At 41.3% G+C, this 25,404-nt stretch overlaps 7 protein-coding genes and 5 long non-coding RNA genes across 22 annotated transcripts; 4 read left to right on the forward strand and 8 right to left on the reverse strand.

The window, feature by feature from the left end:
• Window positions 1–274: 274 nt before the first annotated feature.
• On the forward strand, window positions 275–1,349 carry LOC6591643. The gene is made up of 3 exons (XM_002016820.2): window positions 275–624; window positions 694–893; window positions 962–1,349. The coding sequence occupies exons 1-3, from the start codon at window positions 435–437 to the stop codon at window positions 1,328–1,330; spliced, it is 759 nt and encodes a 252-aa protein (XP_002016856.2). The 5' UTR covers window positions 275–434; the 3' UTR covers window positions 1,331–1,349.
• Window positions 1,345–2,665, reverse strand: LOC113566328. 3 transcript variants are annotated; one of them, XM_026991512.1, is made up of 3 exons: window positions 2,559–2,665; window positions 2,101–2,496; window positions 1,345–2,040 (listed from the first exon to the last, which is right to left on the reverse strand). In XM_026991512.1, exons 1-3 carry the CDS (start codon window positions 2,662–2,664, stop codon window positions 1,385–1,387), a joined length of 1,158 nt encoding a protein of 385 aa, XP_026847313.1. In that variant the 5' UTR covers window position 2,665; the 3' UTR covers window positions 1,345–1,384. The 3 variants fall into 3 exon arrangements, with proteins under 3 accessions (XP_026847313.1, XP_026847319.1, XP_026847323.1); XM_026991522.1 differs by having other exon boundaries at window positions 1,385–2,035; XM_026991518.1 differs by lacking the exon at window positions 2,559–2,665 and having other exon boundaries at window positions 1,369–2,035; window positions 2,101–2,492.
• A 285-nt stretch (window positions 2,666–2,950) lies between these two features.
• LOC113566465 lies at window positions 2,951–5,776 on the forward strand. 2 transcript variants are annotated; one of them, XM_026992155.1, is made up of 3 exons: window positions 2,951–5,333; window positions 5,397–5,460; window positions 5,521–5,776. In XM_026992155.1, exons 1-3 carry the CDS (start codon window positions 3,141–3,143, stop codon window positions 5,601–5,603), a joined length of 2,340 nt encoding a protein of 779 aa, XP_026847956.1. In that variant the 5' UTR covers window positions 2,951–3,140; the 3' UTR covers window positions 5,604–5,776. The 2 variants fall into 2 exon arrangements, with proteins under 2 accessions (XP_026847956.1, XP_026847953.1); XM_026992152.1 differs by having other exon boundaries at window positions 2,952–5,333; window positions 5,397–5,776.
• Window positions 5,777–6,361: 585 nt separating this feature from the next.
• LOC6591644 (zinc metalloproteinase nas-8) lies at window positions 6,362–7,391 on the forward strand (the record flags this gene model as incomplete). The annotated part of the gene is made up of 2 exons (XM_002016821.2): window positions 6,362–6,440; window positions 6,547–7,391. Coding segments are annotated over 2 exons (909 nt in total), but the record flags the coding sequence as incomplete, so codon positions are not given.
• Window positions 7,378–11,021, reverse strand: LOC6591645 (probable uridine-cytidine kinase). Of its 2 annotated transcripts, XM_026994993.1 has the most exons (6): window positions 10,609–11,021; window positions 10,398–10,543; window positions 10,237–10,334; window positions 10,126–10,174; window positions 7,827–7,952; window positions 7,378–7,647 (listed from the first exon to the last, which is right to left on the reverse strand). In XM_026994993.1, the coding sequence occupies exons 1-6, from the start codon at window positions 10,980–10,982 to the stop codon at window positions 7,517–7,519; spliced, it is 924 nt and encodes a 307-aa protein (XP_026850794.1). In that variant the 5' UTR covers window positions 10,983–11,021; the 3' UTR covers window positions 7,378–7,516. The 2 variants fall into 2 exon arrangements, with proteins under 2 accessions (XP_026850794.1, XP_026850795.1); XM_026994994.1 differs by lacking the exons at window positions 7,378–7,647; window positions 7,827–7,952 and adding an exon at window positions 8,318–9,715 and having other exon boundaries at window positions 10,609–11,020.
• An 885-nt stretch (window positions 11,022–11,906) lies between these two features.
• LOC113566538 lies at window positions 11,907–12,779 on the forward strand. The gene is made up of 2 exons (XR_003409120.1): window positions 11,907–12,207; window positions 12,262–12,779. It is a non-coding gene; the product is annotated as an uncharacterized LOC113566538 (long non-coding RNA).
• An 8-nt stretch (window positions 12,780–12,787) lies between these two features.
• On the reverse strand, window positions 12,788–13,887 carry LOC113566542. Of its 2 annotated transcripts, none has more exons than XR_003409126.1 (3): window positions 13,762–13,887; window positions 13,479–13,707; window positions 12,788–13,415 (listed from the first exon to the last, which is right to left on the reverse strand). It is a non-coding gene; the product is annotated as an uncharacterized LOC113566542 (long non-coding RNA). The 2 variants fall into 2 exon arrangements; XR_003409125.1 differs by having other exon boundaries at window positions 12,789–13,412; window positions 13,762–13,886.
• A 199-nt stretch (window positions 13,888–14,086) lies between these two features.
• LOC113566539 lies at window positions 14,087–14,889 on the reverse strand. 4 transcript variants are annotated; one of them, XR_003409123.1, is made up of 4 exons: window positions 14,868–14,889; window positions 14,659–14,730; window positions 14,376–14,604; window positions 14,295–14,312 (listed from the first exon to the last, which is right to left on the reverse strand). It is a non-coding gene; the product is annotated as an uncharacterized LOC113566539 (long non-coding RNA). The 4 variants fall into 4 exon arrangements; XR_003409122.1 differs by lacking the exon at window positions 14,868–14,889 and adding an exon at window positions 14,796–14,859; XR_003409124.1 differs by lacking the exon at window positions 14,868–14,889 and having other exon boundaries at window positions 14,087–14,309; window positions 14,659–14,742.
• A 1,447-nt stretch (window positions 14,890–16,336) lies between these two features.
• On the reverse strand, window positions 16,337–16,745 carry LOC113566543. The gene is made up of 3 exons (XR_003409127.1): window positions 16,650–16,745; window positions 16,488–16,587; window positions 16,337–16,425 (listed from the first exon to the last, which is right to left on the reverse strand). It is a non-coding gene; the product is annotated as an uncharacterized LOC113566543 (long non-coding RNA).
• A 502-nt stretch (window positions 16,746–17,247) lies between these two features.
• Window positions 17,248–18,553, reverse strand: LOC113567353 (hexokinase type 2-like). The gene is given in 1 exon segment (XM_026994883.1): window positions 17,248–18,553. A coding segment is annotated over 1 exon segment (1,056 nt). The 5' UTR covers window positions 18,443–18,553; the 3' UTR covers window positions 17,248–17,386.
• Window positions 18,554–19,659: 1,106 nt separating this feature from the next.
• LOC113566756 lies at window positions 19,660–21,908 on the reverse strand. 3 transcript variants are annotated; one of them, XR_003409217.1, is made up of 8 exons: window positions 21,849–21,908; window positions 21,687–21,786; window positions 21,553–21,624; window positions 21,270–21,498; window positions 20,794–21,203; window positions 20,656–20,727; window positions 20,373–20,601; window positions 19,660–20,306 (listed from the first exon to the last, which is right to left on the reverse strand). It is a non-coding gene; the product is annotated as an uncharacterized LOC113566756 (long non-coding RNA). The 3 variants fall into 3 exon arrangements; XR_003409218.1 differs by having other exon boundaries at window positions 19,660–20,309; XR_003409219.1 differs by lacking the exons at window positions 19,660–20,306; window positions 20,373–20,601; window positions 20,656–20,727 and having other exon boundaries at window positions 21,189–21,206.
• A 1,110-nt stretch (window positions 21,909–23,018) lies between these two features.
• LOC6591646 (hexokinase type 2) lies at window positions 23,019–24,565 on the reverse strand. Its single transcript, XM_002016823.2, has one exon. The coding sequence runs from the start codon at window positions 24,521–24,523 to the stop codon at window positions 23,153–23,155; it is 1,371 nt and encodes a 456-aa protein (XP_002016859.1). The 5' UTR covers window positions 24,524–24,565; the 3' UTR covers window positions 23,019–23,152.
• Window positions 24,566–25,404: the final 839 nt, after the last annotated feature.

The following is a 25,404-nucleotide window of genomic DNA, read 5'->3' on the forward strand; positions in this document are numbered from 1 at the left end:
AAACAGCATGCAGCGTGAGCGAGAAAAATATATCCTTTAGTTTAGATTTGTACTCGATCTTTCGGCAGAGATATATCGATTGTTATACTCTGAATCAGCTCTGCTCTGCACTATTGTGCAAACCAACCACCAACACCAGCGCAAATTTTTCATTGTTGTGTCTGCCTTTCAGATTAGATTAGATTGGTCTTGAAGTGAAGTTAAAGTGTTAAACTATAAAGACTATTTGAACTATTGGATAAAACAATAACTGCTGGAAACATCAATAAACAAGTAAATAGCCCATTAATACCATAAACTATTGTTGCCGTCTGTACATGCTTGCCAGTCCTGTCCTGGTGCAGACTGAAGAACAGAGAAAGCATATGTATGTTTAGAGCGAGTCAGAGCGCTACACTAGTGTTGGTGGACGTCCGCAAATATTTGGCGCGATTATGAATAGTTATGTGAAAATACATATGTGGAGCGATGAAAATACGCTATTTTTAATTAAACTTGTGAAGAACTCCCGATACGTTTGGGACTCCACACATGTCTACTATAAACAAAAAACGAAAAGGCAGAACTTCTGGCTGGAAGCTGCCAAAAAGATGAACAGAGAAACCGGCCTAAAAATGGAAGTGGGTAAGCCAATAAAACCATTATTATTAACGATATTGAATCATTGACTCATTTATATATATTTATTTACAGGTGAAGTAAAAAAGAAATGGCAAAACATCAGAGCGTACTACTACGCGGAGCGCAACAAATTGATGAAGGCTACGCGGAGTGGAACACAGGATGGGGAAGTGCGTAGCGTTTGGAAGTACATGGACGAGATGAGTTTCATGCAAGATTGCCGGATTCCACCGGGATACAATCCCGATACGTCTGTCAGTCAGACCAGTACGGTGGGTGTTTTTGATATTGGGTATAATCAAAGACTGCTTTTTAAAATCTATACTCATTTGTATTCAAGACCTATAATGACGGTGAGGAGGAAAGCTACGACGAAGAGAAGTTCCCTATTGAGGAGGCCGATTGCTCGGTGCAAGAACAGTTGGAATTTTGCGCCCCCTGGTCGCCTGACGCCTCAAAAAAGAGAAAAAGATCCGATTCTGAGTCGAATGACGAAATTCTGAATAAACTGTCGGACTCGCACAAAAACCTCACCGACGTCCTCGCGATGCCAACTACACCAAATCCCCATGCCGACTTCGGAGCATTCGTGGGTGCCGAATTAAAAAAATTAGACGAAGATTTGGGAAAGCGCTTGGAAATTAAAATTTTGCAATTAATCACCGATTACAAAATTAAGCAGTTGGGACGCGATGATGAAATCCAATAAAAAAATACCTAAAATACTATATATGTACAATTAAAATTTCGAAAGTCTTCAAAGTTAAAAATCCAAATGGAATTCGGAAAAGTATTCCCTTAGACCGTCCCTCGTTTGGGGACCAAGGCCTGTCGATTTTACCGTCCGATGATCCACAACATGTTCGACAAAATTTTCTTCTACAATGCGTTCCAATTCAACATTTGGAATGACATCCGAATGGTTGTTTGATCGTATGGCTTCCTCTCTCAAAAAGTTATAAAGACAAAAGCAGGTTAAAACTATTTTGCTGAATGAAGTTGGTGCGCTCTTAATGGGCTTAAAGATAACTCTGAAGCGACTGGCCAGAATCGCAAACGCATTCTCCACAACGCGACGACTCCGCGAAAGCATATAATTGAAATGCTGCTGACTTTCGGTTAGATTTTTGCTAAAATACGGCTTCATGTTGTACTCGGTGAGGGGGAAAGCCTCATCGGAGACCAATGTATATGGGGATACACGGTTCGAGCGCGGCAGAGCAGACGGCGATGGTACGTGAATGCTGTAGTCATCCAGGCTGTATCGCAAATCAGAGTGCAGCCACACACCAGCGTCGCCAATTTTAGCATCTGTTGCGACATTTACATAGACGAACCTATACTTGGCGTCAACGATTACCATTAGCATCATGGAGGGTTCTCCATTGCTTGGCATGGGTCTTGTTTTGCAATGCTTTCCTTAAATATCAATGCTATAATTAATTATATTAAAGGAATGTAATTATTTATGTTCCTTACCATCTATAGCTCCAATGCAATTGGGAAATCCCCAAATATCGTAGAAATCTGAGGCGATTTGTTTCCATTCGTCTGCTGATGTCGGAAACGGTAGGTATTCTTCATTGAGCACATTGTACAAAACAGGTATTGTTTCCTTTAATATCTTCGTAATTGTCGGTATATATGTGGGTTTTGTTTGACGAAACGGCATACGGCCAGTGGACAAATAGAACAGGGTGACTTTAAGTCGTTCCTCTGAGGTAATGCTGTTTCTGAATGGGCTCTTCATTTCCTGTATAAAAGTCCGCACCTTTTCCAAAATTATATTAAACTGATCTGGCGAGATTCGCAATACCCTTCCATAGAGTACGGAGTCTTCATCTGCTATTTCCCTTCCCAACTTACATTCGAAGCCTGAAATTGATTAATATCCGTGAATTTATACAATACAAAAATTGTTTTAATGTTTTACTGGCCTTCAAACTCTCGTTGCAACAATCCCCTTTTCGATGCCTCCATCTTCCTCCTGCGCTGTTTCTGCTTTCGCAGCATGAGCAATGCAGTCAAATAATTATTTTGCATTAATAACAATGCTGCACATAGTTTTCTTCTTTTTTCTATTTCCATTTTGCTTGTTATTTTGTGTACTGTTTATATTTTGTGCATTCTTCTTCTCTTCATTTTTCTGTGTAGAAGCTACCAGCACTGTTTGTGCCAACAACGGTGTTTGCCAACACGAACAGCTGTTCGTTCAGCCCAATTTTGTGGTTCAAAAGTAAATTCTGTGCAAGCAAACCAAAAAAAAGTTGTAAATTATTGCTTTTCTCTGTCTCAAACTGTACAAAATGAACTGTGATGCTTTTTGCACTTCTTCGAATATCAGAAGTCGCGGTCAAAGTACAAAAACTAAGCAAAAACTGTGCAAGTAGTGAGCTTTTCGACGTTCGTCAGAATCACGGCTGGCTGCGAAGATTGAAGAAGTCGCAGTCGTGACGGCAGTCGTCGTCGATATTGTCAAGTGTTTTCCGAGGCTCAATAAGTAACTCAATCGATTGACAATGACGCCAAAAAAACGCGAAAAAACTAATGTTTGGATTTACTACGTAAATAATACAGAAAGCGGGCTGGCTACGTGCAGAATGTGTAATGGCACCTTAAAAAACAATAGGGTGTCGAATCTAAAAACACATTTATGGAATCGTCACAATATAAAAGTTTTAAAAATAACCCCGATCGAAACCAAAGTTGACGAGTCATCCGATCTGGATTCCGAGATTTCTGAAAAAATAAAACGCAAGCAAAAAACAACAGCTGTGCATAAGAAACAAACACTTAGACAAAAACGTAATGCTCTTTGGAAATATTTCGAAAATAATATAGACAGCGGTCAGGCCAAGTGCAAAATATGCAAAGCCCCGCTTAGAAACAGAGTTTCAAATCTGAAAGGTCATTTATTCCAACAGCACGATATAAACTTATATTATGCCAAAAGACAACCCATGAAAAAAATTAGAGTTAATGTGAATAGCCTGTTACTTCGAAACAATAAAAATGATGTTTGGAATTACTATGAAAATATTATAGACAGCGGTATAGCCAGGTGCAAGACATGCAATGGCACACTGAAAAACAATAGAGTTTCAAACTTAAAAACACACTTATTGAAGATGCATAATCTAAACCTATCAGTTAAAAAAATTCAACCGATCGAATCAGCCTCATCCGAGGCGGATTCAGTGCATTCTGTCAAAATAATACCAAAGGAAATATTAAAAATTAATGTGAATAGAAAACAGTTACTTAGATCTTTTATTGGTCTTGTGACCGAAGACTGCATACCCTTAAAGGTGTTGGATTCACCGAACATGAGGAATATCATTGGCCCAATTTGCGACGGGCTGGAAGCTTCAGCTGGAAAGCCAATGAGCTTAAAGGCCTCAAGCTGCATTAAACATTTGCAATTGGTTGCATCTAACATAAGACTTGACATCAAAACTGAATTGAAAAACAAGCTGTTGTCATTCAGAATAGACAGTGCCTCGCGGCTATGCAGAAACATAGTGGGAATCAGTGCACAATTCCTAAGTGACGCTCAAATAAAATCCCGCTTTTTAGGAATGATTGAACTTAGAAAAGAGCCACCCAAAAATGTTGCCGTCGAAGTGATCAATGTTTTAAAAAGGTACGACATTAAAGTAGCCCAAATGGTGTCAGCTACATCCGATAACGGAGAGCCCATAGAAGAAAGCGGAGACGACTGTTCCAACGAAGAGTATCTCAAAAAAATCGAGTTGGTGGAAAAATCACCCAACATCCTATTAGGACATGTTCGAGTCTCTCGCTGTGCTGCTCACAGTGCCCAACTTTGTGTCCTTGATGTTACAAAATCCTCGGAAATAATTAATTACATATTCACTTGTCGTAATTTGACGAAATATATCAGAAAACCATCGAACCGATATCACGAAACTTTTGAGCAAAAACAACTAAAGATGCCCCAGCTAGACTGCCCCACCAGATGGGGCTCAACCTATGCGATGTTGGAACATTTGAAACTTGCTAAAGACGTGATACCCAAAAACGAATCGGTGAGAAGTAACATTCAAGACGGAAGCTATGTAATAGACTCGTTTTGGGAATTTATCGAAAGCTATTGCGTCGTATTCGGTCCCTTGCAAAAAACAATACTCAAATTCCAAGAGGAGCAACTGCACTACGGCAATTTTTATGCTCAATGGTTAAAATGCAAGATATGCACTGAAAAAATCGTAAAGGATGCCAGTCAAACTTTGACGACAACAATTGGAAATATAATTTTGAACTCCATCGATAAGCGAACAAAAAAATTTATGAATAGTAGACGTTTAGTTTCGTGTTTGTATTTGGATCCTCGATTCCATCATACCTTGACAGCAGAGCAAAAAGTGAAAGCTAGAGATTATTTAAAACAAGTTTGGGATAGAATCACGGAAGTTAATCCCGAGGTCACTTGTTCAGCATCGATGGTTTCGATTCCAGATCAATCCGTTGGCTTTGACGAAGAAGATGAGTTACTAAACCAATACTTGACTCAAGGACTACTTGAAGCGAACGTTGGAAGTAAAAGCGATGTGTATACAAAGATTGAGACTCTTCAGCTTCCATTTCACAGAATTGATGTAGACGTTCTATCGTTTTGGCAAGCGAAAGAGAACTCTGATCAGGAGCTGTATGCAATAAGCAAGGTGTGCTTTGCAATACCGCCCACTCAGGTAAATAGTATTCATTTTTATTATAAATTTAAAGTTTTATTAAATATTTTTCATTCATCACAGGTGGCGATGGAGCGACAATTTTCTACGCTACGACTGATGCTTACTGACGATTGGAATCAACATGGTCAGGAAACACTAGAAAACATATTGTTGGTGAAATTAAATCCAAATTTTCTTGAATCAGCCATTGACCAGTTGCCGATTTTTCAAAACGACCACGATCCCCCCCCCGATAGAATCTATAAAAGAAGAAGGTTCTGCAGCTGACGCAGCTGGTCGGGATTGTCGAAGACCGACATTGCTGTGAGACCCGCACTCGAGTAAAAGTATTGAAGTATTTCAAATTCTTTTTTTCTATAAATTTTTTTTTTTTTTTTTTTTTTTCTCAACACTTGTCACTTTATCTTTTCGCACTTGTAAAATAAAACTCGAAATATTTATACAGTTTTTGTTTTTAAGTTTTCGGCTCGGCTTGTCGACTTCGACAAAAGTGTGATGGACATTAAAAAAACCAATAGTATTAAGTGCAAAAATTACTGCAAAACAAAGCGTAAAACTTCGTCGGCGACTGCCGAAGGTAAAAATCAACTGGCACTTTTTCGCTTTGACGACTTGCACACCAGCCGTGGGCCGACTGACGTCAGTTTTCGTTACTCAGCTTTGACTGCGAATTCTTATTTCGTCTATTTATACCGCACGAATAGAGAACACTTTACTAAAAATGAGCGGATATAACTACAATATTAAATATGAAATAGTTTAAGCATAAACATCTATTTATGTAAATTTATTTCCATGCATTTTCGCTCGGATTTATTTTCCCGCGACGTTTTGCAACACTAAAAACCACATAAATTTGAATTACGAAAAAGTGTGCCAAGTTTTTCAAAGTTTGCGCGAATCTAGTTACAAGTTGACACAAATATGCACATGAGCATAAAACGGGCTGCATATATGCGGCCATAAATCACGGGCCACGTGGATACGCAGTGCGTACGCTATATGCAAATGAATACGGCTACAAAGTGCCGGCGATAAAACGCTGCCGACTTATCGCCAGTGGAAGCGCCGCCAAGTCGCCGCCAACAATTTTTGGAGGTCTAGGTGAGACTATAAATTGGCCGTCGTCCCAGTCCGGTCCCACAGAAAATGAGGGAGCGTGGCGTAATGGCAAAGTTGCAACGAATTCTCACATCTTTGCTCCTTCTAGGCGTGGCCGGGGCCCTCCCGATGGTGGACCTGGACTCTGAGGACGTGATAGACTTGTCGGATCTGGGGGAGGCTATATTCGGTAATCCGGACAGCGAGACCACGGGCGTCCTGGTCGATGCCCACGATGAGCAGTCCCAACAGAATCCCGAGGAGCTGGGAACCTACTACGAAGGCGACATCCTCATTCCTCTAAGTTATCGCGAGGCGCGTTCCAACGGCACCCGCAACGGCATCCTCGCGCAGAGCTTCCGCTGGCCGGGAGCCGTCGTGCCCTACGAGATCAAGGGTCCCTTTACGACCCAAGAGCTGGGCAACATTAACCACGCCTTCAAGGAGTACCACACCAGGACCTGCGTGCGCTTCAAGCCGCGCTCCACCGAAAAGGACTATATATCAATTGGAAGCGGAAAGTCGGGCTGCTGGAGCAGCATTGGGCGACTGGGCGGACGCCAGGAGGTCAATCTGCAGTCGCCCAACTGCCTCCGGACCTATGGCACCCCCATACACGAACTGATGCATGCCCTGGGCTTCTTTCACGAGCAGAATCGCCACGAGCGGGACTCGTACGTCAAGGTGATGAGCGACAACATCAAGCCCGACATGATGGCCAATTTCGAAAAGGCCAGTTCCAGGACCCAGTCGGGATTTGGCGTGGACTACGATTATGGCAGCGTTATGCACTATTCGAGCACCAGCTTCACCCGGAACGGACAGCCAACGCTGAAGGCGCTGCGCCCCAGTTCCGCGGCCAGTCAGATGGGACAGCGCAAGGGTTTTTCCGCTGGAGATGTGCGCAAGATCAATGCCATGTACAAGTGCAAGGTGTAACTGATTGAAACGATCTCTCTGATCCGATTTGGTATATTGGAAAAATACAATATATCTATATATAATTGATTAGATCATTAACATTCGCCTAGATGTGCTGTGTCTTGTACTGCGCTCCGTTTGCTGATATGTGCCCCCTCTTAGTGGTGCGGCAGGTTCTTGTTCGTGTCGAAGAAGAAATTTCCCTGCATATTGAGCTCCTTGCAAAGCGTGGAGAATCTTCTGATGGCATTGTAGGTGCCATTGCCGCTGCTGCTGCTGCCGATGGTATCTTTTACAGAGAAACATAAAGTGTGACATACATTATATGCTAGGTCCAGACCGATGGTTGCTTGGCCGCATGCAGATGGTGATTAGTAGGTGTTTTTGCTAGTAGTAAACATTATTGTGATCCATCCAGTGGTTAGTGTGGACGAGCCTTGCACTGGAGCTTGCGGCTGGTGGCCTTACCTGGGCCCAAAATGCTTCTGGCATTCAAGTCCAGATTCATGTAGAGCGCCATGTTGCCGGTGGAACCAGGATGTGAGCGATTGTTGAGAAAGTCTCTGATATGCTGCACAATTAAATCGATGGCCACTGAAAGGGAGAAGCAGTCAAACGTTATAGAAGACTAAGTCCCAGCAAAGGTACGTTTCGTTTGTTAGATCGTTCTAGGCATTTGGAACTCAAACAACGGAAACAATCCACTTACCTCCCAGGCCGCCCACTTGCAGCTAAACTCAACCAACACGATATCCAAGCAGTCTACGGGGCTAGGACTTACTCTAGCTCTAGTTAGTATGTGGTATTACCTAAGTCGCATCTAAGTTACGCTGGGCGGCATTTGTCTGTTAAACTCTACCGATCGAAAGTTGGGTGGGTGAGTTTGTTTTGTGTGATTTTTGTTGTGTGCTTTACAATACGACTAATTATAATGCCTGCCATCTCGCAGCCGTACATTGTACTTAATAAACAAAACATTTATTTATCCAATTCGTCTTTTATGTATATTTAGATTTTTTACGGCTAGCTTTATCAGTAACAACAATTAGTGAACGCTATAGTCGGGTGTTCCGACTGTGTGGTGTACCCTCTACTTGATTTAGTGAGCGCTAATTAAAAATAGAGGAACAGATATCCTCATTGTTAATATAACTCCTAGGATATTTAATAGCTGCAACCACGGTTTCTCTATGAAACAATCCGAAATCGCCAACATGGATAACTGATATTTATAAATTTCAATTAAATTGAGCCAACCAGTGGAAAAAATCACCAGTTTTTGCGAAAAATCGACAAGTGTGGCAACCGTGGCTGCAACAACGTTTCTGTTTTATTAAAAAGGGTTTTCTTCAACATTTCTGGAATATTCTGGAATACAACAAAATTGTATAGTCGTTGGATTCTTGGGACACATGTGCGACATGTGCCCGTCGCCAACTTGTCAAATACTGTGTATATTCTTGTTGGATTCTGGGATCGACTCAGCTACCCAGGACAATACAAAGCCGTGTAGGCAGCGCGGCCTATCAAATATCGAACGAAAATTGAAATGGAATCTGTTCCTGATGCGATATCTTGGTATTTGATAGCCTCTAGTTATACGTGGGAAAGAATCATGGAACATTTGCAAAATTGTTACGAATATATTTGAGAACAGACCAACCATATATTCGAGTTGCAAGCAAATTATTGATCTACAAGTATCGGGTATATATAAATATGAATAGTACAATAGTTAGAGTTGTGACATGTGTGTGATTTTCGGGTGAGAGTTGAGTGCTTAGGAACGGAACCTTACAAAAAGTCAGAGCAAAGGAGCATTTAGGTTAGACCCAGTTTTGTGAAATATTATCACTGTAACAATTCTTCTATAGCTTAGGCCAGAGTTAGACTGGAAACGAAATCATTGGGTTATGTTATGTTATCGTTATGGGAACAAAAACGAGCTTACACTACCATGTATATTTCAATATTGTAATAATAATAGTAGAGAAGATTATAGCTAAAGATATAGAACTTTTCAATCTTAGGGCTATATTAGTGGATTATAAGGAGCGAAATGAGGAGCGATGCCCGCGCTTAAAGTATAGAGAAGGAGGTTCTTTGTTTATCTCTGTTAGTTTGGTTTTTTTCTGCGATTCTTAATTTTGGCAATTAGCTTATAAGCTTAGAGGACACGACGCGCCTTAGTCTGGGCCTTGGGGGTCTGGGGGTGGTGGTCGGTTAGGCTTAGGCTTATGCACTTTAGTGATCTCTCTTCATGCTGGACGGCGCAGCTCTGATTGTGTGGCTGTGCTGTGCGCTGTTGGTGTTGGCGAGTATCTCCCCGATATGGTGTACAATGAGATCAATGGCAACTGCAAGAAATACAATAAAAACAACAGGAACAAACAAAAAAAAAAAAAACGTAGACAAACCAAAAAACAAAAAAAAAACGAAAACAAAGAGAAAAGAGAGAGCAACAAAGAAAAGGAGAACTTTTTGATAGGAATATATATGTTTAAAGATAAATATATAAATGTCAAGCAGACTATTTGATTGGGTCTCGTTTGTACTTAGACTTAAGATTGTTAATTTCGAACAGGAAACCAAAAACCATACAAAATTGTTTATAACTATTGTTATTTATATAACAAAAAACTCAACGAATCACTACAAACGCTAGACGTGTGAGTGTGTGTATGTGTTATATATACACAAATATATAATGTACGGGTATGTGGAAAGAAAACAGATGTGTCTCTGTGGGACTGGGTGTGGATCTCACCTGTGTTGTCGGCACCGCGCGGTATTATAACGTCAGCAAACTTTTTCGTCTAAAAAAGGGGGCGGAAAAAACTGTCAAATGGTCACTGAAAATGGGGCTAGATACGCTTACGGGCGAGCAGAACTCCTCGAAGGCGGGCTTCACAAAGGTCATGTACTGGGTGAGCACAGCGTCCAGGTCCCTGCCGCGCTCATTGATATCACGTGGCACTGCCAAGGAAAAAGAAAAGGGTTATGACATCTGGATGCTACAGTAGACATGGTCACGCTTACCGCGTCGTGCCAGTCTAGTGTCAGAGTCGGTGTCCACGAACAGTTTCATGTGGAAGAGGTCCCGAATCTTGGGAAAGTAGAACACCAGTATGCCCTCAAAGAGCACCACATCCGCCGGATAAATAACGAGCATGTTCTCAAAGTCCCTGAAAAGAGATTGAACATAATTTACACACACAAAAAACATTTACTAGCAGCAGGTGGCACTCACAGCGAATTGGTGCGGTAGTCATAGCCGGGTATCTTCACCTTGTGACCCTTGAGGATGCCCTGAAGTGTATCGAACATCAGCTCTTCGTTGAAGGCGTCCGGATGGTCAAAGTTGAACAGGCCCTTCTGTGCCTTGGCCTTCTCGGCGGCTGTCAGCTCGCGATAGAAGCTGTCCTGGCTGATAGCCACCACCTGGCGCTGTGTATGGTCCATTTCGGCCTGCCCAAGTTGCTCCATGATCTTCTTGCACACGGTAGACTTGCCGCTGGCCGTGCCTCCAGCCACGCCAATCAAAAACGGCGACTTAACCTCATCTCCGGTCAGAGCTTCGCCGTTCGGCAGGCGCAGAATATCTTCTTTGTTGGAGTCGCCCATTGGGAAAATTTGTTGGAAAAGTGCTTATTTTTCTTTTCTACCAAACTAACAAACAGCTGACCGATTTATATATCGATATATATGTTTTTTCAATAATATTTTTATAGGTGAATTACCCGCAACCAATTAAAATAAGCTGCCGTCGTCCGCTGTGATGAGGATCATTCAATTTTCAACACACTCTATAGGCTCTCAGAAAGTATTTAATTGTTTGTTAATTTTTGAAATCATATCGTATTTCGATATATCAAATTTTCTTAATTTTAATATCGCCATATCGAATATATGAATTATAAAAAATCAATATATCGGAAAAAATTCCAGAAAGATGTTTTTAGTTTAAAGACCTGTTTTTTTTTTAAATTTTTTGTTTTCAACAAATAATTTTGAAGCTGCTGAGCTTTCGGGGGTTGTTAAATATTTAAGAGTCAGCTGTGAATCCAGGTTACAATCCTGAGTAGCTCTCCATTGTCTAGTCCTGATATGTACACCGAAGTTTAATGTATTTCTACTTGTCTTCACAATTTTATCGCAAAGATTTCACTACAGGAGTTTTGTTCGAATTTATTATACAAGTTATTTTATCTTATCCATGTTTAATTCGTGCGGGAATAAACGATACATGGTGGTCGATGTTTTCTAAAAATATCGATTTGTGATATAGTCGTCGAGAAAATATCGCAGTAAAAATATCGTATCATATATCATATCGAATATAAAAAATCGTACTTCGTTTGTTATTGTCACAGCTGACAGGTAGGAAATATAAACAAATTTTTTCTAATAAAGAAAAGGAAGTAATTAAAAACAAATCATAAAAGTATGGTATAGACGACAGAGACTGTGTAGCTAAATGTGTGTGTAATTGTGTCATATGTGTGTGTTAATATATTTCCTTTGATTCCTTAACAGGTCTAAACATGACCACAAAGTATTGTATGCTATGCCGTTCGAGAACTACGGAAAAGAATGTTTCAGTACCAAGAGATGAAAGCAGAAGGGAGCTGTGGTCAAGGAGCTGTGGCGTTCAATTTACGAGTTCGAGCAAAATTTGTAGCAAACATTTCAAGGACTCGGACTTTTTTTACTATCCGTCCGAAAACGCAACAAAGCGGAGACGACTGATGCCAACTGCTGTACCGCAGAATCAACGTGAGAAAGTTCTCACAGAGCACTTAAAATCAGCTTGTGGGGACAATGTTTGTGACTTCAACTCCCAAACTGAGTATTTTTACTTTTCGGTTACTATTTTATGGCTATTGATATGATTAATTTTCAGCGAAGAAGTTTTGGATTCTGGGCTTGCATTAGACAATTTATGTTTGCAAAAGAAAGTTGCTGACTTGCAAAGGGAAAAAGCTAAGCTTCTTGAGCAAATTGGGAAAACGCAGACGCTTATTGATTCCCTTAATACCATTTTCACCAAATCGCAGATCAGGAAACTTGAGAACGGCGGGAAAAGAGTTCAATGGAATCACGATGACATTTCGAATGCGATTTGTCTCCATGCTGCTGGACCCCGGGCGTATCGCCATTTGATCGAAAAGGGGTTTCCATTTCCATCCTTATCCACTTTGGATAAATGGTTATGAATCAAAATATTCTAATTTCCTTAAAATTATTTATTTCGTTCTATATATTATCAAACAAATTTTCTTTCCGGTCAGAAGACTGCAGCGTTTGTCTCTCTCAGAACCGAGAGAGCGAGTTGAGAAAGTGGATGGACCCTCACTACATCGGTCAACAGTAGTGTTAGGCAAACAACAAGCTTGTCAGAAAATAAAACAATAAGATCTATTTTTAATGGTTTTTTGCTTAGAATTTTCATGGATACACATACACCATTGGATACCAAGGACGAGAAACGGAATTACAAAGATGAACGTGAACTGGATGCTCCTTTTTCGAAATTAATTTGATTTGCTGTTCGTTATTATACCAAATTTCGGGCGCTTTTTTGATGTCGTGAAGTAAAAGGCTGAGCTGAAGGATGGCATTCTCACACAATGCATTAAGCGGATCACAGTCGAGCGCAAATGTAACGCGCAGGTTATTGGCAGCATTCTACTTAAGGTTAATGCAAAACTGAACGGCACCAATCACAAGCTACGGGATGACCTACACTGTCTGCCAAAGAAGACCATGTTTTTGGGTGCCGATGTGACTCGCCCGATCAGCGAGAGATCCCCAGTGTGGTGGGTGTTGCCGCCTCCCATGATCCATTCGGGGCTTCATATAACATGCAATATCGCTTGCAACGCTCTGCCTTGGAGGAGATTGAGGACATGAAGTCGGTAGCTCTTGAGCACTTGCGTGTCTATCATCAGTTCCGCACATCCAATCCCGAGCACATTATCTATTATCTTGATGGTGGAAGCGATGTACAGTTTCCCAAGATTAAGAATGAAGAGTTGATGGGGATTTCTGCGCCTGCTTCAAGGAAATTTTCAAATTTATTGCATCCAGAAACTTCGTAATTTTCTATCGTTAATTTACCTTCGCTTCCTTTCAGATGCATATTAAACCCAAGATTTGCTGCGTCATTGTAGTTAAGCGGCATCATACGCGCTTCTTTCCGAACGGAGCTCCATCGCAATAAAATAAGTTCAACAATGTTGTTCCGGGAACCGTCGTCGATCGCACCATTGTCCATTCCAATGAGATCCAGCTCTTCATGGTCAACCATCAGTCGATTCAGGGGACGGCAAAGCGGACGCGTTACAACCTATTTGAGAATACGGGCAACTTGGATATTGATATAGTGCAGCAATTCACATACAATCTTTGCCACATGCTTCCTCGTTGCAACCGCGCAGTGTCTTATCCGGCTCCGGCACTTATCTAGCCATCACTGGGGGCGAAATTAATTTTAATATTTTTATAGTTACATATATTCGTTCTGACGTTATATACCCACACTGGGGATCTCTTGCTGATCGGGCGACTATGAGTCACATCGGAACCCAAAAACATGGTGTTCTTTAGTAGACAATGCAGGTCATCCCTTAGCTTGTGATTGGTGCCGTTTAGTTTGGAATTGACCTTAAGTAGAACGTTACCAATAACCTGCGCGTTACATTTACGCTCGACTGTTATTTGCTTGATGCATTGTGTGAGAATGCCATCCTTCAGCTCAGCCTTTTACTTCACGACATCAAAAAAGCGCCCGAAATTTGGTGTAATAACGAACACCAAACGATAGCACTTGCGTGTCTATCATCAGTTCCGCATATCCTATGCCGAGCACATTAGCTATTATCGTGATGGTGGCAGCGAGGGACAGTTTCCCAAGATTAAGAATGAAGAGTTGATGGGGATTTCTGTGGCCTGCTTCAAGGAAATTTGCAAATTTATTGCATCCAGAAACTTCGTAATTTTCTATCGTTAATTTACCTTCGCTTCCTTTCAGATGCATATTAAACCCAAGATTTGCTGAGTCATTGTAGTTAAGCGGCATCATCCGCGCTTCTTTCCGAACGGAGCTCCATCGAAATAAAATAAGTTCAACAATGTTGTTCCGGGAACCGTCGTCGATCGCACCATTGTCCATTCCAATGAGATCCAGCTCTTCATGGTCAGCCATCAGTCGATTCAGGGGACGGCAAAGCGGACGCGTTACAACCTATTTGAGAATACGGTCAACTTGGATATTGATATAGTGCAGCAATTCACATACAATCTTTGCCACATGCTTCCTCGTTGCAACCGCGCAGTGTCTTATCCGGCTCCGGCACTTATCTAGCCATCACTGGGGGCGAAATTAATTTTAATATTGTTATAGTTACATATATTTGTTCTGACTGCTTTTCTTACACTGGCTGCGACACTGGCGACACTAATTTTGATACTGTTATAGTTACATATATTCGTTCTGACGTTATATACCTTGACTGCCTTTCTTACACTGGCTGCGACACTAATTTTAATACTGTTATAGTTACATATATTCGTTCTGACGTTATATACCTTGACTGCTTTTCTAACACTGGGGGCGAAATTAATTTTAATATTTTTATAGTTACATATATTCGCTCTGACGTTATATACCTTAACTGATTTTCTTACACTGGCTGCGACACTAATTTTAATACTGTTATAGTTACATATATTCGTTCTGACGTTATATACCTTGACTGCTTTTCTAACACTGGGTGCGACATTAATTTTAATACTGTTATAGTTACATATATTCGTTCTGACGTTATATACCTTGACTGCTTTTCTAACACTGGGGGCGAAATTAATTTTAATATTTTTATAGTTACATATATTCGCTCTAACGTTATATACCTTAACTGATTTTCTTACACTGGCTGCGACACTAATTTTAATACTGTTATAGTTACATATATTCGTTCTGACGTTATATACCTTGACTGCTTTTCTAACACTGGGTGCGACATTAATTTTAATACTGTTATAGTTACATATATTAGTTCTGACGTTATATACCTTGACTGCTTTTCTAACACTGGGTGCGACATTAATTTTAATACTGTTATAGTTACATATATTCGTTCTGACGTTATATACCTTGACTGCTTTTCTTACACTGGCTGCGACATTAATTTTAATACTGTTATAGTTACATATATTCGTTCTGACGTTATATACCTTGACTGCTTTTCTAACACTGGGGGCGAAATTAATTTTAATATTTTTATAGTTACATATATTCGCTCTGACGTTATATACCTTAACTGATTTTCTTACACTGGCTGCGACACTAATTTTAATACTGTTATAGTTACATATATTCATTCTGACGTTATATACCTTGACTGCTTTTCTAACACTGGGTGCGACATTAATTTTAATACTGTTATAGTTACATATATTAGTTCTGACGTTATATACCTTGACTGCTTTTCTAACACTGGGTGCGACATTAATTTTAATACTGTTATAGTTACATATATTCGTTCTGACGTTATATACCTTGACTGCTTTTCTTACACTGGCTGCGACATTAATTTTAATACTGTTATAGTTACATATATTCGTTCTGACGTTATATACCTTGACTGCTTTTCTAACACTGGGGGCGAAATTAATTTTAATATTTTTATAGTTACATATATTCGCTCTGACGTTATATACCTTAACTGATTTTCTTACACTGGCTGCGACACTAATTTTAATACTGTTATAGTTACATATATTCATTCTGACGTTATATACCTTGACTGCTTTTCTAACACTGGGGGCGAAATTAATTTTAATATTTTTATAGTTACATATATTCGCTCTGACGTTATATACCTTAACTGATTTTCTTACACTGGCTGCGACACTAATTTTAATACTGTTATAGTTACATATATTCGTTCTGACGTTATATACCTTGACTGCTTTTCTAACACTGGGTGCGACATTAATTTTAATACTGTTATAGTTACATATATTCGTTCTGACGTTATATACCTTGACTGCTTTTCTAACACTGGGGGCGAAATTAATTTTAATATTTTTATAGTTACATATATTCGCTCTGACGTTATATACCTTAACTGATTTTCTTACACTGGCTGCGACACTAATTTTAATACTGTTATAGTTACATATATTCGTTCTGACGTTATATACCTTGACTGCTTTTCTAACACTGGGGGCGAAATTAATTTTAATATTTTTATAGTTACATATATTCGCTCTGACGTTATATACCTTAACTGATTTTCTTACACTGGCTGCGACACTAATTTTAATACTGTTATAGTTACATATATTCGTTCTGACGTTATATACCTTGACTGCTTTTCTAACACTGGGTGCGACATTAATTTTAATACTGTTATAGTTACATATATTCGTTCTGACGTTATATACCTTGACTGCTTTTCTTACAATATAGCTATATATGAAATGGTTAAATTTTGATTATTTTCGGTGGAAAATTGAAAAACCTAGTTGGCTTATAATAGGTTAATCGTTCTTCGTCAAGGATGTGAAACCATATTGCAAAATTTTGATGTTCCGTCTAATATTATTAGCTATATAGAACATTTAGCCATGCCCACATAATTTTATCCGACCAGTGAATCCATTGTCTACTAGACTTAGCTAGATTTGCTGCTATCTCGCTCTCAATACATGCATTATCTATGTAATATTATCTCTGTCTCTCAGCGGCTACTGGAACTAGTCGGCTGGTTTCGATAGTAGCACATTTTGAATTCGATAACTCAAACCGATTCTAACTAAAGAACGCTAGATGGCGCGACACATTTATGAGCACGTGTTGCAACAAAAATGCGCACAGGTGGCGAGTTTAATGATAAGATTCTATATTTAATGTAAATTGTATGACTTAATATATCGCTCAATTTGTTACTCTTTCCTTACTGTGAATTTTTAGTACAATATCATTTTTACTATTCATTATACGGCCCAATTTTGATTGACTACTTGGAGACTTGGTTCTGCACAGCGGTGGCTGCAATCAAGGCCGCACCCTTGCCTGACCCGTCGTCGGACTCCAGGAGCTCAAATTTGATGCCAGGCCTCAACAACTTGGTCATGTGGAACATCAACAAATCGTGATACCGGGGATGAAAGCGATACACACTCCCATCAATGCCCACGGACACGTCGTTGATGTTCATCTTATTGATAAGGGTGACCAGGCCGCAGGAGCAGAGCTTTGCTGAGCGCGAAGAGACCGCCTCGCAGATGTACCGCAAATGTAGCTTGTCCCTCACGTGGTTGCCGACGAGTCCCAGCTGACTGATGACCTTGCTGCAGTTACGAAAGTCGCCCGGGCTATCGCTCTCAATGTCTGAGAGGTAGCTGGTTTGGAAATTCCATTGCGTCTGAATTTTCTCAGACCTTTCGCCGGCAAAGATCAGCCCCTTAGCCATGAGGTCCACCAGTACCAGACGCACCAGCTAGCCCATGTACATGCCAGAGATGCACTTCTCGAAGGTCTGCTTGCCGGGATTGGGCGTCACCTTGTCCACAATGCGGTCGTAGGGGGTGCGGACAAAATCCAGCACGCCGTTGTCCCCGAAGGCTCCCCACTCAGCGTTGATGATCATGTGCGGCTTGGGACTGGTCTGGTAGTTCTCGAAGCATTCCGCATTCACTGTCTTTTCAACGTAGCAGGCATTGGAGCCGGTGCCGACGATGAGGCCTATGCGGCAGTTGCGTGACGTGAAGGCACAGGACATGAGGGTGCCGACGGTGTCGTTGAGGATAGCTACTATGTTGATCTTGAGGTCACCACGCCGCTCAATGGCCTCTTGAAGCAGGGCAACCACATTCTTGCCCACAACTCCCTCACAGCTAAAGCCCTTGGTCCAGGTGACCAGGATGCCCTTGGTCAGGCCCTGTTGCTGCAGGGGGAACGAGAAGGTGAAGCCTAGGGGAATGGCTTCCCCCTGGAGGCGTTGCTCCTTGCAGAAATCGGCCAGGCAGTTGGCAATGAAGTCGAACAGATCCTTGCCGGGGCCCGATAGCATGCTACTTGCAATTACAAAGCTCTTCGAGACAATGTCGATATCCGTGTTACTCTTCAGGTCGACCAGGAGCACACGGAAGTTGGAGCCGCCCAGATCGAGAGCCAGGTACTTGCCGCGTATCGCAGTAAAAATATCGTATCATATATCATATCGAATATAAAAAATCGTACTTCGTTTGTTATTGTCACAGCTGACAGGTAGGAAATATAAACAAATTTTTTCTAATAAAGAAAAGGAAGTAATTAAAAACAAATCATAAAAGTATGGTATAGACGACAGAGACTGTGTAGCTAAATGTGTGTGTAATTGTGTCATATGTGTGTGTTAATATATTTCCTTTGATTCCTTAACAGGTCTAAACATGACCACAAAGTATTGTATGCTATGCCGTTCGAGAACTACGGAAAAGAATGTTTCAGTACCAAGAGATGAAAGCAGAAGGGAGCTGTGGTCAAGGAGCTGTGGCGTTCAATTTACGAGTTCGAGCAAAATTTGTAGCAAACATTTCAAGGACTCGGACTTTTTTTACTATCCGTCCGAAAACGCAACAAAGCGGAGACGACTGATGCCAACTTCTGTACCGCAGAATCAACGTGAGAAAGTTCTCACAGAGCACTTAAAATCAGCTTGTGGGGACAATGTTTGTGACTTCAACTCCCAAACTGAGTATTTTTACATTTCGGTTACTATTTTATGGCTATTGATATGATTAATTTTCAGCGAAGAAGTTTTGGGCTTGCATTAGACAATTTATGTTTGCAAAAGAAAGTTGCTGACTTGCAAAGGGAAAAAGCTAAGCTTCTTGAGCAAATTGGGAAAACGCAGACGCTTATTGATTCCCTTAATACCATTTTCACCAAATCGCAGATCAGGAAACTTGAGAACGGCGGGAAAAGAGTTCAATGGAATCACGATGACATTTCGAATGCGATTTGTCTCCATGCTGCTGGACCCCGGGCGTATCGCCATTTGATCGAAAAGGGGTTTCCATTTCCATCCTTATCCACTTTGGATAAATGGTTATGAATCAAAATATTCTAATTTCCTTAAAATTATTTATTTCGTTCTATATATTATCAAACAAATTTTCTTTCCGGTCAGAAGACTGCAGCGTTTGTCTCTCTCAGAACCGAGAGAGCGAGTTGAGAAAGTGGATGGACCCTCACTACATCGGTCAACAGTAGTGTTAGGCAAACAACAAGCTTGTCAGAAAATAAAACAATAAGATCTATTTTTAATGGTTTTTTGCTTAGAATTTTCATGGATACACATACACCATTGGATACCAAGGACGAGAAACGGAATTACAAAGATGAACGTGAACTGGATGCTCCTTTTTCGAAATTAATTTGATTTGCTGTTCGTTATTATACCAAATTTCGGGCGCTTTTTTGATGTCGTGAAGTAAAAGGCTGAGCTGAAGGATGGCATTCTCACACAATGCATTAAGCGGATCACAGTCGAGCGCAAATGTAACGCGCAGGTTATTGGCAGCATTCTACTTAAGGTTAATGCAAAACTGAACGGCACCAATCACAAGCTACGGGATGACCTACACTGTCTGCCAAAGAAGACCATGTTTTTGGGTGCCGATGTGACTCGCCCGATCAGCGAGAGATCCCCAGTGTGGTGGGTGTTGCCGCCTCCCATGATCCATTCGGGGCTTCATATAACATGCAATATCGCTTGCAACGCTCTGCCTTGGAGGAGATTGAGGACATGAAGTCGGTAGCTCTTGAGCACTTGCGTGTCTATCATCAGTTCCGCACATCCAATCCCGAGCACATTATCTATTATCTTGATGGTGGAAGCGATGTACAGTTTCCCAAGATTAAGAATGAAGAGTTGATGGGGATTTCTGCGCCTGCTTCAAGGAAATTTTCAAATTTATTGCATCCAGAAACTTCGTAATTTTCTATCGTTAATTTACCTTCGCTTCCTTTCAGATGCATATTAAACCCAAGATTTGCTGCGTCATTGTAGTTAAGCGGCATCATACGCGCTTCTTTCCGAACGGAGCTCCATCGCAATAAAATAAGTTCAACAATGTTGTTCCGGGAACCGTCGTCGATCGCACCATTGTCCATTCCAATGAGATCCAGCTCTTCATGGTCAACCATCAGTCGATTCAGGGGACGGCAAAGCGGACGCGTTACAACCTATTTGAGAATACGGGCAACTTGGATATTGATATAGTGCAGCAATTCACATACAATCTTTGCCACATGCTTCCTCGTTGCAACCGCGCAGTGTCTTATCCGGCTCCGGCACTTATCTAGCCATCACTGGGGGCGAAATTAATTTTAATATTTTTATAGTTACATATATTCGTTCTGACGTTATATACCCACACTGGGGATCTCTTGCTGATCGGGCGACTATGAGTCACATCGGAACCCAAAAACATGGTGTTCTTTAGTAGACAATGCAGGTCATCCCTTAGCTTGTGATTGGTGCCGTTTAGTTTGGAATTGACCTTAAGTAGAACGTTACCAATAACCTGCGCGTTACATTTACGCTCGACTGTTATTTGCTTGATGCATTGTGTGAGAATGCCATCCTTCAGCTCAGCCTTTTACTTCACGACATCAAAAAAGCGCCCGAAATTTGGTGTAATAACGAACACCAAACGATAGCACTTGCGTGTCTATCATCAGTTCCGCATATCCTATGCCGAGCACATTAGCTATTATCGTGATGGTGGCAGCGAGGGACAGTTTCCCAAGATTAAGAATGAAGAGTTGATGGGGATTTCTGTGGCCTGCTTCAAGGAAATTTGCAAATTTATTGCATCCAGAAACTTCGTAATTTTCTATCGTTAATTTACCTTCGCTTCCTTTCAGATGCATATTAAACCCAAGATTTGCTGAGTCATTGTAGTTAAGCGGCATCATCCGCGCTTCTTTCCGAACGGAGCTCCATCGCAATAAAATAAGTTCAACAATGTTGTTCCGGGAACCGTCGTCGATCGCACCATTGTCCATTCCAATGAGATCCAGCTCTTCATGGTCAGCCATCAGTCGATTCAGGGGACGGCAAAGCGGACGCGTTACAACCTATTTGAGAATACGGGCAACTTGGATATTGATATAGTGCAGCAATTCACATACAATCTTTGCCACATGCTTCCTCGTTGCAACCGCGCAGTGTCTTATCCGGCTCCGGCACTTATCTAGCCATCACTGGGGGCGAAATTAATTTTAATATTGTTATAGTTACATATATTCGTTCTGACGTTATATACCTTGACTGCCTTTCTTACACTGGCTGCGACACTAATTTTAATACTGTTATAGTTACATATATTCGTTCTGACGTTATATACCTTGACTGCTTTTCTAACACTGGGGGCGAAATTAATTTTAATATTTTTATAGTTACATATATTCGCTCTGACGTTATATACCTTAACTGATTTTCTTACACTGGCTGCGACACTAATTTTAATACTGTTATAGTTACATATATTCGCTCTGACGTTATATACCTTGACTGCTTTTCTAACACTGGGTGCGACATTAATTTTAATACTGTTATAGTTACATATATTCGTTCTGACGTTATATACCTTGACTGCTTTTCTAACACTGGGTGCGACATTAATTTTAATACTGTTATAGTTACATATATTCGTTCTGACGTTATATACCTTGACTGCTTTTCTTACACTGGCTGCGACATTAATTTTAATACTGTTATAGTTACATATATTCGTTCTGACGTTATATACCTTGACTGCTTTTCTAACACTGGGGGCGAAATTAATTTTAATATTTTTATAGTTACATATATTCGCTCTGACGTTATATACCTTAACTGATTTTCTTACACTGGCTGCGACACTAATTTTAATACTGTTATAGTTACATATATTCGTTCTGACGTTATATACCTTGACTGCTTTTCTTACACTGGCTGCGACATTAATTTTAATACTGTTATAGTTACATATATTCGTTCTGACGTTATATACCTTGACTGCTTTTCTTACACTGGCTGCGACATTAATTTTAATACTGTTATAGTTACATATATTCGCTCTGACGTTATATACCTTGACTGCTTTTCTAACACTGGGTGCGACATTAATTTTAATACTGTTATAGTTACATATATTCGTTCTGACGTTATATACCTTGACTGCTTTTCTTACAATATAGCTATATATGAAATGGTTAAATTTTGATTATTTTCGGTGGAAAATTGAAAAACCTAGTTGGCTTATAATAGGTTAATCGTTCTTCGTCAAGGATGTGAAACCATATTGCTAAATTTTGATGTTCCGTCTAATATTATTAGCTATATAGAACATTTAGCCATGCCCACATAATTTTATCCGACCAGTGAATCCATTGTCTACTAGACTTAGCTAGATTTGCTGCTATCTCGCTCTCAATACATGCATTATCCATGTAATATTATCTCTGTCTCTCAGCGGCTACTGGAACTAGTCGGCTGGTTTCGATAGTAGCACATTTTGAATTCGATAACTCAAACCGATTCTAACTAAAGAACGCTAGATGGCGCGACACATTTATGAGCACGTGTTGCAACAAAAATGCGCACAGGTGGCGAGTTTAATGATAAGATTCTATATTTAATGTAAATTGTATGACTTAATATATCGCTCAATTTGTTACTCTTTCCTTACTGTGAATTTTTAGTACAATATCATTTTTACTATTCATTATACGGCCCAATTTTGATTGACTACTTGGAGACTTGGTTCTGCACAGCGGTGGCTGCAATCAAGGCCGCACCCTTGCCTGACCCGTCGTCGGACTCCAGGAGCTCAAATTTGATGCCAGGCCTCAACAACTTGGTCATGTGGAACATCAACAAATCGTGATACCGGGGATGAAAGCGATACACACTCCCATCAATGCCCACGGACACGTCGTTGATGTTCATCTTATTGATAAGGGTGACCAGGCCGCAGGAGCAGAGCTTTGCTGAGCGCGAAGAGACCGCCTCGCAGATGTACCGCAAATGTAGCTTGTCCCTCACGTGGTTGCCGACGAGTCCCAGCTGACTGATGACCTTGCTGCAGTTACGAAAGTCGCCCGGGCTATCGCTCTCAATGTCTGAGAGGTAGCTGGTTTGGAAATTCCATTGCGTCTGAATTTTCTCAGACCTTTCGCCGGCAAAGATCAGCCCCTTAGCCATGAGGTCCACCAGTACCAGACGCACCAGCTCGCCCATGTACATGCCAGAGATGCACTTCTCGAAGGTCTGCTTGCCGGGATTGGGCGTCACCTTGTCCACAATGCGGTCGTAGGGGGTGCGGACAAAATCCAGCACGCCGTTGTCCCCGAAGGCTCCCCACTCAGCGTTGATGATCATGTGCGGCTTGGGACTGGTCTGGTAGTTCTCGAAGCATTCCGCATTCACTGTCTTTTCAACGTAGCAGGCATTGGAGCCGGTGCCGACGATGAGGCCTATGCGGCAGTTGCGTGACGTGAAGGCACAGGACATGAGGGTGCCGACGGTGTCGTTGAGGATAGCTACTATGTTGATCTTGAGGTCACCACGCCGCTCAATGGCCTCTTGAAGCAGGGCAACCACATTCTTGCCCACAACTCCCTCACAGCTAAAGCCCTTGGTCCAGGTGACCAGGATGCCCTTGGTCAGGCCCTGTTGCTGCAGGGGGAACGAGAAGGTGAAGCCTAGGGGAATGGCTTCCCCCTGGAGGCGTTGCTCCTTGCAGAAATCGGCCAGGCAGTTGGCAATGAAGTCGAACAGATCCTTGCCGGGGCCCGATAGCATGCTACTTGCAATTACAAAGCTCTTCGAGACAATGTCGATATCCGTGTTACTCTTCAGGTCGACCAGGAGCACACGGAAGTTGGAGCCGCCCAGATCGAGAGCCAGGTACTTGCCGCGCTCCTTTCCCGTAGGCAGGTCTTGCACGTAGCTGACGAAGCACTTGATGACCGCCCGCGGATGGGTGTCCCTGGCCAGGCCCATCTTGATCTCCTTGGTCATGCGTTCGACCACCTCGGTCATCTGGGCCTGGGTCAGCATGAAGCCCGCCACCGCGGCCTCCACCTCTGGGGCAATGGTTGTGGGTACCACCGACATTTTACCGCCCAAGAAAAAATACTTCAAAATTAACTAAAAATTTAGTTCAAATGCCAAATGGAGCAAAAGGGGAAATTTTACAACTGTCTCGTCCTGCGAGTAATTTCGAAAGTGTGGAAGTAAAAATAAGTGGAATTCTGATTTTAGATAGAGGATTGCTGGGATGATTGCTGGTTGATTTTGAGGTTTCATTGGTTTACTTGATGAGCGAAAATGAACATTGCCCGTTGCACTATTCTTATTTCTGTTAAGTGATACTCGAATGGGAAGGTAAGGCAAGACCATTCAGAAGCTATCTTGAATAAGCTCATCGCCAAGTATCATATTTTTACTCTTCGTTAATCAGTCTCCTCTATAGATGAGCGCGGGTCTTTTGGGCCGATGGATCGGTGATATTTAATGTTAGGAAGAGTCAAGTTGAGATAGCTTTGTAGCACCTGTGGTTCTAAAGCTTCTGCAAATATATAATGCATTCTTCAATGGCCTCTAATTGGTCTGAAAAATGACTGTTATCAAAAGCTAGACATTTACCAAGATGTTGCTTGAGGCAAGCTGTTTCGTGGCGGGGTTTTTCGTGATACCACGGTGGCAGAGCAGAGACTTTGCTCATTTTCGATAGATTCTGAGGACCGACTCTGCTTCGAACTTACGAAACCGAGTACAAAAAGCCCAATAGCGAATTTAAGTACCAGTACCCCTCGCACACGTAGTAAGCAAAGTACGTATATATCTGTGGAGTCGAAGTTTAGATCGAGAAAAAATATTTAACCTTTAAAAAAGAAGAGAACAAAGTACTCCTTTCCTTTTATTGCTATATAGTTACAAAACCCATTCCATTTGGGTAACTCTCAAAATACTTAGCTCGATTCAAAACCCTATTA

This window comes from Drosophila persimilis, unplaced genomic scaffold (assembly GCF_003286085.1).
Source record: "Drosophila persimilis strain 14011-0111.01,24,50 unplaced genomic scaffold, DperRS2 tig00000000-arrow-pilon, whole genome shotgun sequence".
In the NCBI taxonomy this organism is placed as follows: domain Eukaryota; kingdom Metazoa; phylum Arthropoda; class Insecta; order Diptera; family Drosophilidae; genus Drosophila; species Drosophila persimilis.